The 15,497-nt window shown below is 42.8% G+C and overlaps 1 protein-coding gene across 4 annotated transcripts; it reads left to right on the forward strand.

The window, feature by feature from the left end:
- The first annotated feature begins 412 nt into the window (after positions 1–412).
- ZNF800 (zinc finger protein 800) lies at positions 413–15,157 on the forward strand. Of its 4 annotated transcripts, none has more exons than XM_035128302.2 (5): positions 413–813; positions 5,286–5,396; positions 7,102–7,197; positions 9,936–10,079; positions 11,276–15,157. In XM_035128302.2, the coding sequence occupies exons 2-5, from the start codon at positions 5,336–5,338 to the stop codon at positions 13,288–13,290; spliced, it is 2,316 nt and encodes a 771-aa protein (XP_034984193.1). In that variant the 5' UTR covers positions 413–813; positions 5,286–5,335; the 3' UTR covers positions 13,291–15,157. The 4 variants fall into 4 exon arrangements, with proteins under 4 accessions (XP_034984193.1, XP_034984196.1, XP_034984195.1 ...); XM_035128305.2 differs by having other exon boundaries at positions 5,289–5,396; XM_035128304.2 differs by lacking the exon at positions 413–813 and having other exon boundaries at positions 1,217–5,396.
- Positions 15,158–15,497: the final 340 nt, after the last annotated feature.

Genomic DNA, 15,497 nt, shown 5'->3' on the forward strand with positions numbered 1-15,497 from the left:
TCGCCAAGCCGTGCGCCCTCGCACCAAGGCGCGCGCCACGGCGGCTCCAAAGGGCGCAAGCGAGTCAAGCGCAGCCGGAGCCTCCTGGGAGAGAGAGGGGGAAAAGGCAAGGAGCCCTTTCTTGCCCCGGCGGGCCTCGAGGTGCCTTCCTTTGATTGGCTGAGGCGCATGTTGGAGAAGAGGCGCGCGCAGGGGACCCCGCCGCCGCGCGCCCAACTCTGCCACCGCCGCCAACTTTGTCGTCGTCGGGCGGGAACCCTGCGGAGCACAACAGCCACCTGCGCGCTCGGGGCTCTTGTGGGAGGCGAGCGCGAGCGGGAGAGAGGAGCGAGGAGGCTGGGAAGGGGGCGGAGAGGAGGGAAAAAGCCGGGTGCGGCGCATGCGCCGTGAGCTGCCCCGGGCCTGCCGCGGCCGCAGTCACTTCCTGCCCTTGCGCCCATCCGGCTCCGGGGTCGCGTCGCGGGGCCGCTTGGGCGGGACAGGCGACGGCGAGTTCGCATCAGGGCGCGGCGACAACAGCGCGCTGCCCTTCCCCGCCGGGCCCCGCATCGTCGGCGGTGGCAGGGTACCCCACGCCCGCCTCAGCGGAGCCTCCTCTCCGGGCGCCCTGCTCGCTGTCACCTGCTGCCTGCGCCTCCTCGGAGAAGCCCAGGGGCTCCTTCCTTCCTTCCTATCCGCCTCCCGCGCGCGTCCCGCCGGCCGGTGGCGGACAGGCGAAGAGGGGCTTCCCTCACGCCCAGCCGCTGCCCGCCCGGCAGGCACCTCACGCGCCTCGCTCGGGCCGGGCTGGCGTCTCCCGCAGGAGCCTTTCCCGTAAGTGTGGTCGCCGCTGAAACACTCCTCCTTGCCTCCGTCACGGGCACCCTCGCCCGCCGCGGATAACACGGAGGAGATGCGTGTTGGTTGGTTGGTTGGTTGGTTTGGCTGGCGTATTTGGGTGTACGCGCGCGTGCCCGCCCCTTCCCCTCACGCGCCGATGCTGGATTGTCTGAGGCGGGCGACCCGTGTGACAGGTGGCCCCGGAAGAGCGCACGAGGCGTTGGTATCCTGGGAGTAGGTGGTGTGTTCGGGGGAGTGGGAGGGAGAGGGAACTTGTGTGGAGGGGGATGAGTGCCAGAGAGGTAGAGGGGTGTGTGGGAATGTGGGTTCTGTATTGGAATGCTTGTTGTTGTTGTTTTCTTCCTGGATCGCTGATGGAAAGGCTAGTGATGGGGTGGAAGTGGGTGGGTAGCCAGGTCATAATGGTTGGTATGGTCTGGGTTGGCATTCCTGTGTGTGGCATGGATCAGCCCAGCACCGGATTTAGGGCAGTGTCGGGCGGTTCCACATCACAAGGCACTGAGTCGAAGGATGATGATGATGATGATGATGATGATATCTTTTATTTATGTGGGTACCTACTGAGAAGATCGGTTAAAAAGCAATCGTACCAAAATGAATTATTGTCAATTTTAAAAAAACATCTGTATTGGAAGTTCAAAGAGTACGTAATTATATGTACACTAAACATTGTAAGACGTAAATAAACCCGTGCAGGAAGGGGGGGAGGGGGAAAGACCCAGTATTCTTACAAATACTGTAATAGGTTAGGATCTGGTGAAGTACAACAACAACCTTTTAAAGTATACAGTTTTGGGTTTCCCACTCCCCCCTTTATGAATTATTGTCAAATTAACATTTGGGGGGGGGTGTTTACCAAATTTCATCCTCACAGTGCTATATTACACAGGAGCAAAACTAGGCGTTACTTCACAAGGGTCAAAGACCCAGTTTGGCACCGCCCCTCGTGCACATTTGTGGGCGCTGGTGTTCGAAACTCCCACTGTTCCAGGCGTGTTTTGCGACAGGAAATTTCACTAGCGCGAGCTGTTTTTGAGCTCTGGGTACAGTACTGTGCCTAAGATTTCAGATTAAAACTCTGGAGTGGAAGGAAAAGAGGACCTTTTTCTGCGTCCCCACTTCCAGCTACTCTCTGAAGACTGGAGAAGAAACCCTCTTAAGAATATTAGGGGGGTAGGCAGGGTAAGGACTAGACCATGTGGAAAATGAACGTAATATTTTAGCTGCTGTTCATTCATTTTCAACTTTGTATTGTTGTTAGGTTTAAGCTCCTGGCTTTCACATCTCAGTTTCTAACACTGGCATGTAAACACACACACACACACAGAGAGAGAGACAGAGACAGAGACAGAGACAGAGAGACAGACAGAGAGACACAGACAGGTTGGGAGCCTCAATGGCACCCCTCTAGGCTTCACCCAGGGCAAAAAAAACCTGGCTAGCTCTTGCATAGCTACGGCACTGTATTGCCAAAGTTCGCCCCTGGATAGTCATGACTTTTCACAAGGGGACACTTTGAGGATTTGGTCAAGGATAGTGAGCCAGTGCATTGCCTCCTCTTCTCCATCTGCCAGCCTGCAACATCTAATGCCATAGGGCCAACAGATTGATCCTATATATCCTCCAGCAACAGGACATTTACCAGGTGCAGCAATGCTGACTTCTGTGGCGCTGATCTCCTTTGCATCATCACATGTTTGAAGCTACATGCACAGGACACATCTTGTTTTGGTTTATATTTGACAACTGGAGGGCAAGGGAGTGCCTAGCTGAGAGATAGGTTTGGATCAAGTTCTTGATTCCTCATTTATGGTGAATGTGAGATTGGGGACGGGGGGACGGGGACAGGGACTGCATGGTTTGACTTGTCAGGTAAGAAGGGACTGGGTTTGACTCCTCAGTTGCAGTAGACCATATGTGGTCGTTTGTCTGTCTTTACACAGCGGGATTGATTCCTGACAATAAAAATAGGTTTATTATTTACTTATGACATTTATATACTGCTTAACTATTTCCATTTATAAGCAGTGTGCCTAAAAACAGTCCACAGAAAGTGAGACAACAAAATGGGTTCTGTAGATAGTCCTAAAATTGTCTGCCTTAAGTTGTTAAGGGAGTGTTTTGCTGCATATATGGAGGGGAAGGGAGAGAGGAGGTGTCATGTTTGCTATGGAAGAGGTCGGATGACTTTTTTGGTGGAGATATTTGTGCAGAGAAATGTGCATTTTCAAATATAGTTTTGTGGTTGCCAAAAATTAAACACATTTCCCAGCCCTATTGCTGTATGCATGGGGAAGCAACAGGTGCTGGTGAAAAGTAATAGAAATAGTATTCTGGGATGTCATGTTACTGTGACTGGGTACATTTGACATATTATATGTTATAATGCATATCTGGTTTAAGGAGCTGTTTGGTGCCTAGCTGATATATTTAAGTTTCTAACACTGGTCCACATGCACTGCATATAGACATAGAGACGAGATAGTCTTCGTCAAGGACACGAAGCTTGATCATTTATTTAGATTCTGGTGCAGCAATCCTACATATTCTTTTTTTGGAATTGAGTCCCATTTTTTGGGGGGGGGAAGAGACTTACCATTGAGTAAACATCACTCGTAGCCAAGTAAGATTGTCTTCCATGAACATGGTCTTCACAGTGAGTCCGCAAGTGACTGTGGAGGCCAATTCTGGATCCACACATCTCCACAGTGGAGACATAGGTTTCCGCGCAGGAGTTGACGATGAGGATTTGCCAAGCGTGCCTTCCTCTTAGCACATTTCTCCCTTTCGACTTGAGTTTGAGTGTCTTCAAAGTCCATCACGCCTTTAGCAGAGGCCAGTTGGAGTGCTCGCAGGCCAGTGTTCACCAGTTGTCAGTGTTTATACTACATTTTTTCAAAGATTTGCCTTGAGAGCATCTTTGAACCTCTTTTGTTGTCCACTGACATTACGCTTTCCATTCTTATGTTGGGAATAGAGTAAGAGCTGGTATAACTGGACAACATAGTGCTTTTCCTTTGAATGGAATGTAAATAAGAAACTAAATGGATGGAATGGAATGGAATGGAAATGAAAGAAACTAAATAAATTTATAGACCACTTCAAAACATAAAGCCATCAATGTGGTGTGTGTACACGTAGAAACAGAATTAAATGTTATGCTGTTACAAAGGAGCAAGTATCATATGCTTTATCTGCAAACAGTTGGACCATTTAGAGAATGACATTTTGGAGTGCTCTTAACTCCTTCAACTGCAGCATGAGGGAACCTGCCCAAAGTTCTGCAGTTCTATGTATGTAGCCTCAAATGTGTGTGAGGCTGCAATGGAGATCAGTGGCTTAGAAGCTGGCAATGATGTGACGATGCATGCCATTTGAAATCTGTATTGGAGGATTGAAGGATATTTAGGAACAAGTTGCATAAAAAATACTGGATTGGTAAAGGCACTCCATAAGCTCGTAGATATGCTTTACTTTAAAGTAGTGTATTTCTGAAGTTTTTAAAACTCACTGCTATTCGCCATCCTCCGGTTTGGATTGGATGCTGGTGGAGTGCTGAAAACTGCAAACAGCCCTTTTTTTGAGTAGGCCATCATATGTCCTCCTGTGAATTATTTCATTCCGATAAATAAAATCCTTTGTGAATGTCAGTTCACATTACAAAATGTTTGTAAATAGGGCTGAGTGAAACTGTTATTTCAGGCTTCTAAAACTTGGCTGAAAGAATCCAGGAGAATTATTCTCCCTTTTGGATTAAAATCCAAGTCAATACAATAATTTCTGTCCCAGAGCCTTTTCCCAGCTGGGAAGTAGCAAATAGCCATGGGGAAAGAGAAGGAAAGAGATTTCCAAAAAGAGTTCCAGCAGTGCTTTTCAGGAAAACTATGGTACATTTCCCAGAGACTCCTGTACTGCACTGGAGAAACTTTCCTCCTTTGCACACCCCATAGCTATTTGCTGTTCTTGGAGCAGTATAACTGGCTGACCAGCCAGGTAACTACCGTATGTATATGCCCTGTTTCATCACAGAGTGGTTCAAACATAACTGGGGGTTAGAGAGAAGGAATAAGTAGGGTTGGGGATTAAGGTGGGATAAAGGCATTTGGGGGTTTACAGAGCTTAGATCAGCTAATTTGAATTAGCGCTGAAAAGGAGTGAAGAACTTTCCTGATTTGGGAGGGAATGTCTTGCCTCGTTTCCAAGCTTGTTTGATGCAACTTAAGCTGCCTCTAATTGCAATAGCTATTTCTAAAACAAAATTTATCCTTGTCCTAACAATTGCTGAGTAGAGAAGATTTCATTTTTTTCGTATGTGGAATTGTTCTTTGTATATATGTTCAATATTCACTGCTCATTCTTAGATCAGTGGTTTTTATAGGGAAGTCATGTAACACTGCAGAACCTTGTTTTCTTTGGTAAATTATAGAAAATTTTGCTTATTTTAGCAGAAACGAGCTACTAGATGTAGAAGGAAAGTGGGGCGTTGATGTAGAAAATGCCTCTAAGGGACAAGTGTTGTCAGACTGACCACCATCACCATGGCTGCTGTGAACCAGGTAATAGTGCTTAATAATCTACGTTTCTTTTAAAAAGAAATAAATAAATGCTATAAGACACTGTCGGGAAAAGATAGCCTCTATTATGCTGCCGTAATGGAATTAGGACATCTTCAAATATTGTTGTATTGCCAGTATTTTAAAAATGGTTGGGTTTTGATGGAGTACTTCTTACATCTGTATTTGCTTCTTGTAGACTGGGTTGAGGGAGAAGGTAGGGAATAAACATTTTTGGAAATATGTTTCCAAGGCCTGCGAAACAAACATTTATTTAGTGTACAAATAGCTTGATATAAATATATACAAATATTCTGATGTTGGCAAGTTGCTGTAATAACCACATGAGCTTAAAAAAATGGCTTGTAACCTAAAAACACTTGAAACGAGAAAACGAAGAGAAATATACACATTAGTATGTCCTTCAACTTAAGATAGGATACCTACTAACCCACTTACCTGAACTTGAGTAGGCATGTATAAAAACATTTTAATTGACTTAAAATGTACTGCCACATAAATAGAGGTCTGCTTCTATATATATGTAAGAAATATGTCTAACAAGTGCAAATGGCAAGTACCATCTTAAGATGGAGAAATGTGCATTCCCCCTTTTCTCTCATATAGTTGGAGTGTCTCTTTAAATTGATCCTTGGTATAATGCATATGCTGTACGTATCACCTAAAAACAAAGGGTTTTATCCTACTAAGTCACACTTGGAGTAAACTTTTGAAATAAATGGATTTTAATAATTTAAGCCCATTAATATCAACTCATGACTTAGGTGGGTACAACCCAAAGAAAGTAAGTTTTTTTTTCAGAATAGGGTTGTTACCTATATAGAAATGATTGATCAGATGATTACTTGACTGTACCTTCTATGGCTAATCATCTCAGATTTCTTTCATTGGGTGACATATCCGTTAGGAATCTTTACAAATAAAAAGCTGTGATTGAAATAAATGTTCTTGCAAAGATGCTCAGTTGCGACTTGACCGACTCAACAGAGTTAACAAACACTAGCATAAGTCATTCCTTAAATTGAGATTAATGCAACTGAGCAGCAAACATAACCCTCATATGAATGTAGGTACATGAGCATAGGAATTGCTGGACAACATTGGTAATACCTTATGACAACTATTTCTAGCAATTACGTATATTCTATCTTTCAAAAATGTTATTTTTCATTTCTAGTGGTAACTGCTTTCTAGATAAGCTGTATATATATACAGTGGAACCTCGGTTCCCGAATGCCTCTGTTGTTGTACGTTTCAGTTCTCGAACGCCGAAAACCTGGAAGTAAATGCTTCAGTTTTCAAACGTTTTTCGGAATCTGAACGTGCGACGCGGCTTCCGCTGAGGGCAAGAAGCTCTTGCAACCAATGGGAAGTCGCGCCTCACTTTTTGAACGTTTCGGAAGCTGAACGGGCTTCCAGAATGGATTTCGTTCGAGAACCTAGGTACCACTGTATCTCTATTGGTGTGTGAATATGCTTTTTCGAGCTTACCTGAGACAGTCACAGACATTACAGTTGTTTTGGAAATAGCAATAAAAAAACCTACGTATTTGCCATTTTTGATGTCCTGACCAAATTGCAATGTTTTAATAGAACTTTATTAGAACAGCTTCAGTGCAATTAACATTTATGTGTGGACATGTGCCTTAAGCTCTCTTTTTTACTATTTATTGTGACTATTTTGCAGTGCATATACTGGAACCTGGAGATCATCCTTTATTGCAGCAGCCTCTTCAGACATCAAAATCCGGCATTCAGCAAATTATTGAATGTTTTCGATCAGGTATGAGTAGGTTCTTTTTTATATATTATTTTGCCTTGAAGGTTTGGAATGCTTCAGTGGTGACATAAATAACACCTAATGAACAATCTAAAATCGTTATTTCACATTTTAAGAAAAATGACACTCTTGGATTTTCATGGATTTGATTTTTGGTTGTATCCAACATTAGTCATATTCACAGTAGAACCACTGGGTTTTAACCAACAAAATAGTCGCACATGGAATCCTACTTCCGCAGGCAATATGGAACCTCTTCTCTCCCTCTTATTGGGGTTTCTCCCCAACTGTCTGGAGCAGATTTAGGGGTGAGGGTGTAAGGAGAGAGAAGTAAAGTTCCCTTGTGCCCATGCAAGTTAGTTCATGTGCACACTGATATCCTTGGATACAACCCATTGAAATTAATGCACATGACTAACTTTAGTCCATTAATTTCAATGGGTTGGCGCTGAGGAAAGTTCAGCTGGAAGCTACCCGACGTTTTAAGAATTGCTTGTTTTAATTATTGTAGCGATAATTGATTATAAGTACACCACCCTGGGTTTCGATTTTAAGATGGTGCCAGGACTTGGAGAATTTCTAAATGAATAAATAGGTCCAACCAAGATTCACCAACTCTACTATTCTATTACCAACAGTAAGTAGGCAGTCAGATGTTCCCTGGCCTTTGCTGGTGTCCTGCAGTGAATGTTGATCAGACAGGGTGTTGTTGTCATTGTTTCAGCCTTTTAAATGTTCTTCTGTTGGAATGTTCTTTGGTTGTACAGTCGTACCTTGGTTTTAGAACAGCTTAGTTCTCGAACGTTTTGGCTCCTGAATGCCACAAACCCGGAAGTGACGGTTCCGTTTTGCGAACTATTTTTGGAAGCTGAACGTGCGACAAGCCTTCCGCGGCTTGTGATTGGCTGTAGGAGCTTCCTGCAAGCAATCAGAATCTGCACTTTGGTTTCCGAACATTTTGTAAATCGAACGGATTTCATTCGACTTCCAAGGTACGACTTTACTGTATACATCATAGCTGAGACTGTAGCATTTCAAATTTTGAAAACCCCTTTGGGAAAATGTACACCACAAATTATGTATTTACAATAGCAGTGCAGTTCTGAGGCATGCAGCAAACTTTTTTTTTATCATGGTTTTTGCTGGCAACGTGTGACAGCTGTTATGAAATAAAAATGATATTTGGTTGTTTATTTTACTGTATAATAATTATGTATGATATTGTTATAGACTGCCTTGAGATGCCCATATAAGAAGCATATAAATATTTTAATAAAAATATAAATAAATAAATTTAGGTACGGAAAACTGGTAACTGTAAATCTACTCTAATGTTAATCTTGCCACTCAGTTTGTAAAATCATCTAAATTAGTGGCCTTTGCTGTCTTGTAGTAAATTGCATATGCTTATTTTGTGTTGTAGGGAAGAAGCATTTCTTTGCTCTGTCTGCAGAAATTTGGAATTTCTCTTTTGTGACCTTAGAAATTTTGGGCTTAGTTTGAATGACTGATGTGGTCTTGTTGCTTTCTGAAAAAAGGAGTAAGGCTTCAACGCCAGGGTTGGCATTGTCAAGCAGGACTGTAGTATATTGTTTCTATTTGGATGGTCTTTTCTAGTTAGGATAGCGATTGAATGGATGTGTGTGTTGCTAACTATAGTCATTTATGGGAGCGGGTGGTGCTGTGGTCTAAACCACTGAGCCTCTTGGGCTTGCTGATTGGAAGGTTGGTGGTTCGTATCCATGCAATGGGGTGAGCTCCCGTTGCTCTGTCCCAGCTCCTGCCAATCTAGCAGTTTGAAAGCACGCCAGTGCAAGTACCACTGCGGTGGGAAGGTAAACACCGTTTCCGTGCGCTCTGGTTTCTGTCACGGTGTTCTGTTGCGCCAGAAGCGGTTTAGTCATGCTGGCCACATGACCCAGAAAGCTGTCTGTGGACAATCGATGGCTCCCCCGGCCTGATCTGTTTAGGGAAGTTTTTAATGTTTAATGCTGTGTTGTGTTTTTAATATTCGGTTGGGAGCCGCCCAGAATGGCTGGGGAAACCCAGTCAGATGGGCGGGGTATAAATTATTATTATTATTATTATTATTATTATTATTATTATTATTAACCTACCCTGTACATACTTACATCATACCTGCCAAGTTCCTGCCGGAAAAATAAGGGATCGGCAGACCGGAAGTAGTGCTGCCGCCATTTTGGAACTGGGTAGAGTAGCACCGGAAGTCACTTCTGAGCATGCTCTGCCCAGTTCCAAAAGACTGCCGCGCCGGAAGTTGCGCTGCGGCCATTTTGGAACTGGGCAGAGCAGCACCGAAAGTCGCTTGTGAGCATGCTCTGCCCAGTTCCAACATGGCCGCCGCGCCAGAAATTGCATCTGCATATTTCCAGAGACTCCAAACATGCGCAGAAGGAGCCTCCCCCGGCCGGTAAGTAAACCGGGAAAAAACAAAAAAAATCTGTTTTTCCAGCTGGGAATGGCTGAAAAACGGGGGTTTCCCGGGGAGTACGGGAGACTTGGCAGCTATGACTTACATGCGAGTAAGTCTCATGGAACTTAGTGGGGTGACTCCTGGGTAGGTATGTGTAACATTCAACCATTAGTCTTACTGATGTCTGTGGGAAAGATTTAGGCATGTGATTAATTTTCCAATAAACATAATTGAGCATTTTAAAGTACTTACCTGGATCGTGCCTCAGATGCACCTAGTAGTAACTGTATCTTTTTATATGTTTCAGGAACTAAGCAACTTAAACATATTTTGCTGAAAGATGTGGACACCATCTTCGAATGTAAATTGTGCCGCAGCCTCTTCAGAGGACTTCCAAATTTAATAACCCACAAGAAGTTCTACTGTCCTCCAAGTCTCCGGATGGATGACAGTAAGTTTTGTTCTCTCAAGTCTCTTGTTCACCGTACAGTGGTACCTTGGAAGTCGAACGGATTCTGTTCCGGAAGTCCGTTCAACTTCCAAAACTTTCGGAAAACAAAGCGCGGCTTCTGATTGGCTGCAGGAAGCTTCTGCAGCCATTCGGAAGCCGCGGAAGTCCCGTCGGACGTTCGGCTTCCAAAAATAGTTTGCAAACCGGAACAGTCACTTCTGGGTTTGTGGCGTTCAGCAGCCAAAACATTCGAGAACCAAGCTGTTCAAAAACCAAGGTGCGGCTGTCTTTAAACCTAGAATGCAATATCTGTGCATCACGGTGTGTCTTCATTTTTCTTAGCGCTACTGCATTAATGTAGGCCACAACCAACGCTGCAGCTTGGTGGGCATGACAGACTTTTGTGTCCTCTCCTGGCCCCTCTGGCCCCCCACGAGTCAGCTCTGGAGGGTTGGGGGACCCTATGGAGTAGGTTTGGAGGGCATGCGGTGGAGGAGAGGAAATGCGAGTCCTCTTGTGCCAGCAGAATTCTGCTGGTGCAAGCTTTGAATACAGCCCCGTGACACCATGCAGCACCAACGACAAAAGACAGCTCTGTGTTCTAAGGAGCTAACAATAGAAAAGAAGAGAACACTGGAAAAGTAGAAAAGCAAAGGTAGCAATATGAATATGAGTAAATGCAGTTATAAATATTTGGGCTTCACGTTATCCCACTTTCCTTTTTTTTTTTAAAGAAAAAAATCTATGATGGCCATCACATATCATGGGTAGGGAAACTAAGGTCCAGGGGCTGGATCTGGCCCAATCGCCTTCTAAATCTGGCCTGCGAACGGCCTGGGAATCAGTGTGTTTTTACATGAGTAGAATGTGTGCTTTTATTTAAAATGCATCTCTGGGTTATTTGTGGGACATAGGATCTAGTCTGGCTCCCCACAAGGTCTGAGGGACAGTGGACCGGCCCCCTGCTGAAAAAGTTTGCCGACCCCTGTTATATATAATTGACCCATGAAGGTGAAGAACCTTGGTGGGACGGATCCCTGCTCCTTCTGCTGCCATAGGCCAGGATGGAAGGGGCTGAAAAGCAGCTGGTCTGGTTCCTTAGTGGAAGAGGCCAGGTTGCCGATTTCTTGTTGGGAGTGACACCTGTAAAATAATATAATGTAAACATTGTGGTGTTTTTTTTTTTACATCTACAGACTCTCCTGATGTAAATGACAAGCAGAGCCAAGCCATAAGTGATCTCCTGGAAGCTATGTATCCTAGAGTGGACAAGCAAGACTATATAATCCGTTTGGAACCCATAGAGACAAACAGGAATGCTGTATTTCAATATGTTTCAAAGGCTGATAGCACAGTTGAGAACATTGAGATGACTGTCACCACTGAACCAGCTCCTGTAGTAGAATCACCAGAACCTACCGCAGAGCCTCCTAAAGCGGTTCCTAGTCCTTCACAGGAAGAAACTGCAGAGATTCCTGTCGCTGCTGCTGCTAGCAAGGTAATATTGACTTCAGAAGAACCGTCCCTGTCCTCGAAGCCTAAGCTGGAATGCGATAAACCAGATTTGGGTCATCAGTTAATTTGCTGCCTCTGTAAAAAAGAATTTCATTCCAGACGCAGTGTACGCCGACATATTAGAAAAGTACACAAGAAGAAGATGGAAGAACTGAAGAAATTTATTGAAATTAAAAGGCGGCCAAATCAGACATCTGGAAGGGGGCGCAATAAGAACATTCTTGTAACATTGGGTAGGAGCTGTCCTGTATGCTATAAATCCTTTGCTACAAAAGCCAATGTTAGGAGGCATTTTGATGAAGTTCACAGGGGACTGAGGAGGGATTCCATAACTCCTGACATAGCTACAAAGCCTGGGGAACCTTTGTCCTTGGAATCGGCTAAAAAATCTATTAAGACCCGAAAACAAAAGTCCCTTAAGGCTGAATACAACTTAACCACCTGCAAATGCCTCTTGTGCAAGAGGAAATATAGTTCGCAGGTAATGCTTAAAAGGCATATGCAGATTGTTCACAAGATAACCCTTTCAGCAAAAAATGCTAAAAAAGAGAAAAAGCCCAATAACGCAGTTAGCACAGACGTGAAAGATAAAACTGAACCAGCAGAATCTGCAGAATCGGTGCCTCCCATCATCAGCTCCCCGCAGAATGAAACAAAGGGAACAAATTATTCAAATGAAAGAAAGAATGCCTCCTCATTGGCTGAGAAAAAGAATGCCTCATCATTGGCTGAGAAAAAGAATGCCTCGTCATCCACCGAACGAAAGAATGCATCATCTGCCGAACGAAAGAATGCCTCATCATCCGCTGAACGGAAGAATGCATCATCTGCTGAACGGAAGAATGCATCATCTGCCGAAAGAAAGAATACCTCGTCATCTGCTGAACGGAAGAATGCATCATCTGCTGAACGGAAGAATGCATCTTCTGCCGAACGAAAGAATGCCTCGTCATCCGCTGAACGGAAGAATGCATCATCTGCTGAACGGAAAAATGCATCTTCTTCAACTGAAAGAAAGAGCGCACCACCCACAAAGAAAAACAAAGGTAAGCAGAGCTCTGAAAATTCTAAGTCAAGTAACCAGTCCATTGCAAGTGGTCTCAGAAAGCCCAGGAAGCCAAGACTTTCCGTTGGCTTTGATTTTAAAAAGCTTTACTGCAAACTCTGTAAACGCCAATTTACGTCCAAGCAAAATCTAACGAAGCATATTGAGTTGCACACGGATGGAAATAACATTTTTGTGAAATTCTACCGGTGCCCGCTCTGCCCTTACGAAACCCGCCGGAAGCGCGACGTGATAAGACATATAACCGTAGTACACAAAAAGTCTTCGCGTTACCTTGGCAAGATAACGGCAAGCTTGGAAATCAGAGCGGTGAAAAAACCCATTGACTGCGTTTTAAACAAGGTGACGAGAAGAGGCCCTCAGAGGGATGAAGGTAAACAAAATGGTTCAAAGCAGGACGTCACCTCTAACTCACCAAGCAAGAAGTATGAAGGGGCTGATGTTGGCATTGAAGTGAAAGTCACAAAGAATTTCTCTCTGCACAGATGCAATAAATGTGGGAAAGCATTTGCCAAAAAGACTTTCCTAGAGCATCACAAGAAGACTCATAAGGCAAATGCGTCACATTCGCCCGAAGAAAACAATACAACCAAAGGCAGAAGCACAAGATCTAAAGCTCTTGTCTGCTGAGGAGCAACTAGTGCCTTCTAAAACGTTTGCCTGGATTTTCCATTGGAGTTTCTAGCTCAGACTCTGATGCTGTGGAACATAAAAAAGAATATTGCATTTATTCTCTTCAGCCACGTATTTATAGGATTAAACATGAATTTGTCTTTGTTCAAGAAAGTGAACCTAGCACAGTTGTACATGGTCGGTTCCTGAAAGTTTAATTATATTCTGTAACAAGTTGTTTGGGGCATAATGTTTAGCGGTAGGGACCGTAGTTCCAAAGGTTTTTTAAATTAACTTTGCACTTCATTGGTACTGACTAGGTAGAGGAAAGCCTTGATGGGCTTGAAATAGCCTGTTAGTGCTGTGTTTGCCTAACTGTGGTTTTAGTCTGTTAGCAAATATTTCTGGCATATAGAGTTTTTGCATAAATGCTCGTGTACTTAAGATGAGGATAAATTTAGGGTATATAGCTCTATAGTTTAGAGTCAACACTTTTGCTTTAAAATTCCGTCTCTCTTTTTGACACAATGTCCATTCCTCTTAGAGAAACTAACATCTCAGTTTTTTCTGAGCTAGAATTATGGTACCTGGACCTTTATAGCTAGCATTTAAACCATAATGTTTGTTACCATGTACCCTGTTTAGAAACCTGCGGGTGGGGATATTGGATATTTTATAGTTCAGTGGCAATTTTACATGACATACAAATCAACAGTCTTAACCAGCTTCAATTGAAGTGTTATTGGGCAACCAGCCATCGAGGAGAGAATAGTTGTTGTTGTTGTTTTTTTATTGCTACTTTATACAAAAGATTATTAATCTCTAACAGATGTTTATTAAGAGTATATCTATGTTGATCATTCAGATCCAAAGTTCCCATTAGGTGAAGGCATCTTCCCAGAGTTAAACCACCTGTGGATTCTGGTTTTAATGTGAAAAGGTTATATGTAGACAAGCTTCCAACTATTTGGGAGCCACCCTCAGGGTTCTGGGGGGAAGTTGGTGGGTTGTTTCATTTTGTCTTTTAAAGGCTAAATAATAAGTATATGGGTTATTCTTACCAAAACCACAGTCAGCTTATTGGACACAGAAAGTGCTTCTGGCTTTTGTGTGGAAAACGTTCATGCTGCCTACAAGTAAAGCCCCCTTTTTAAGTTGGCTAAATATTATATTGTTATATGTATTTCTCCTTAACATGAGATGATGTGTGGTAAAATTTGGAGTTAGAACCACTAATATCTTGAAATAGTACTATGAGAGGAAATATTTTTATAAGCTATTTTCTTAGTAAATGTATTGATTGTTCATAAAAGGTAACGTCTTGTCTGAGTTTTTCAAGAGCGATTAAACTCCATTAAAAAATAGCCCTTTGAATTAATAGCCAGCTTTCTTATTTCATGTGTGCAGTAGTGCTGGTAACAGAAAAATGAACATTTTAAAAGGGAAATTTTGCAAACCATTTTTGAAGACCTGTTCTTTTTAAGGAAATTATCAACTTGGAGCATGCGTTCCGGACTTGGCCCTTACTTAATTCTAATTTTGCTGAACAGATTTTACTTCCGTTGTGATATACTACTAAGCAAACACTTGTTGTGTGATGTACTTTAAAAAATTTTTTTTTTTACAGATGAATGTATATGAGCAGTTTCTTAGCGTAATTCGAATGACCTGCAATTTGAATTGTAATATTTTTTAGCATTGGCGCTAATTTCAATTCATGGTTCAATACTTTTTTGGGAGTATTAAGTTTGACTGTACTGAACTTGCTGCAAAAAAAAAATGTACAGTATAGTAATTTTGCATGGTTAGCATATTGGTCAGTCTTTCATGTGGAAGTTTACAAGTGACCCATATTCCCCTATTTTAATTGTTGCTGTTTTTTTTTTTAAAAAAAAAGATTATACACAAGCACTTTAATAGATGCAGTTTAAAATTTTAGTTATTTTTTTAAAACACAGTACACTAATGCTCATGTGAAAATAGTAGATGGGTTTTGTAGACAATTCATATACAACCGTAGTTCCTTAAATATTGTTTAAACGGAAGATAGTGGAAGGACTTTTCTTTCTTTCTTTTTGCCCACAAGATGTTGAATAACCACTGTAGATGGCACTTGACTCTCACTGTAAAGTTTATGAAATTCTTGCTTCCTGTCTTATTTTATAATCGATTCTATAGCAAAACATTAGTATACCTACCATTATGAAATTTTTGGCAGGTTTCTG

The sequence above is a fragment of the Zootoca vivipara genome, chromosome 10, assembly GCF_963506605.1.
Source record: "Zootoca vivipara chromosome 10, rZooViv1.1, whole genome shotgun sequence".
NCBI lineage: Eukaryota > Metazoa > Chordata > Lepidosauria > Squamata > Lacertidae > Zootoca > Zootoca vivipara.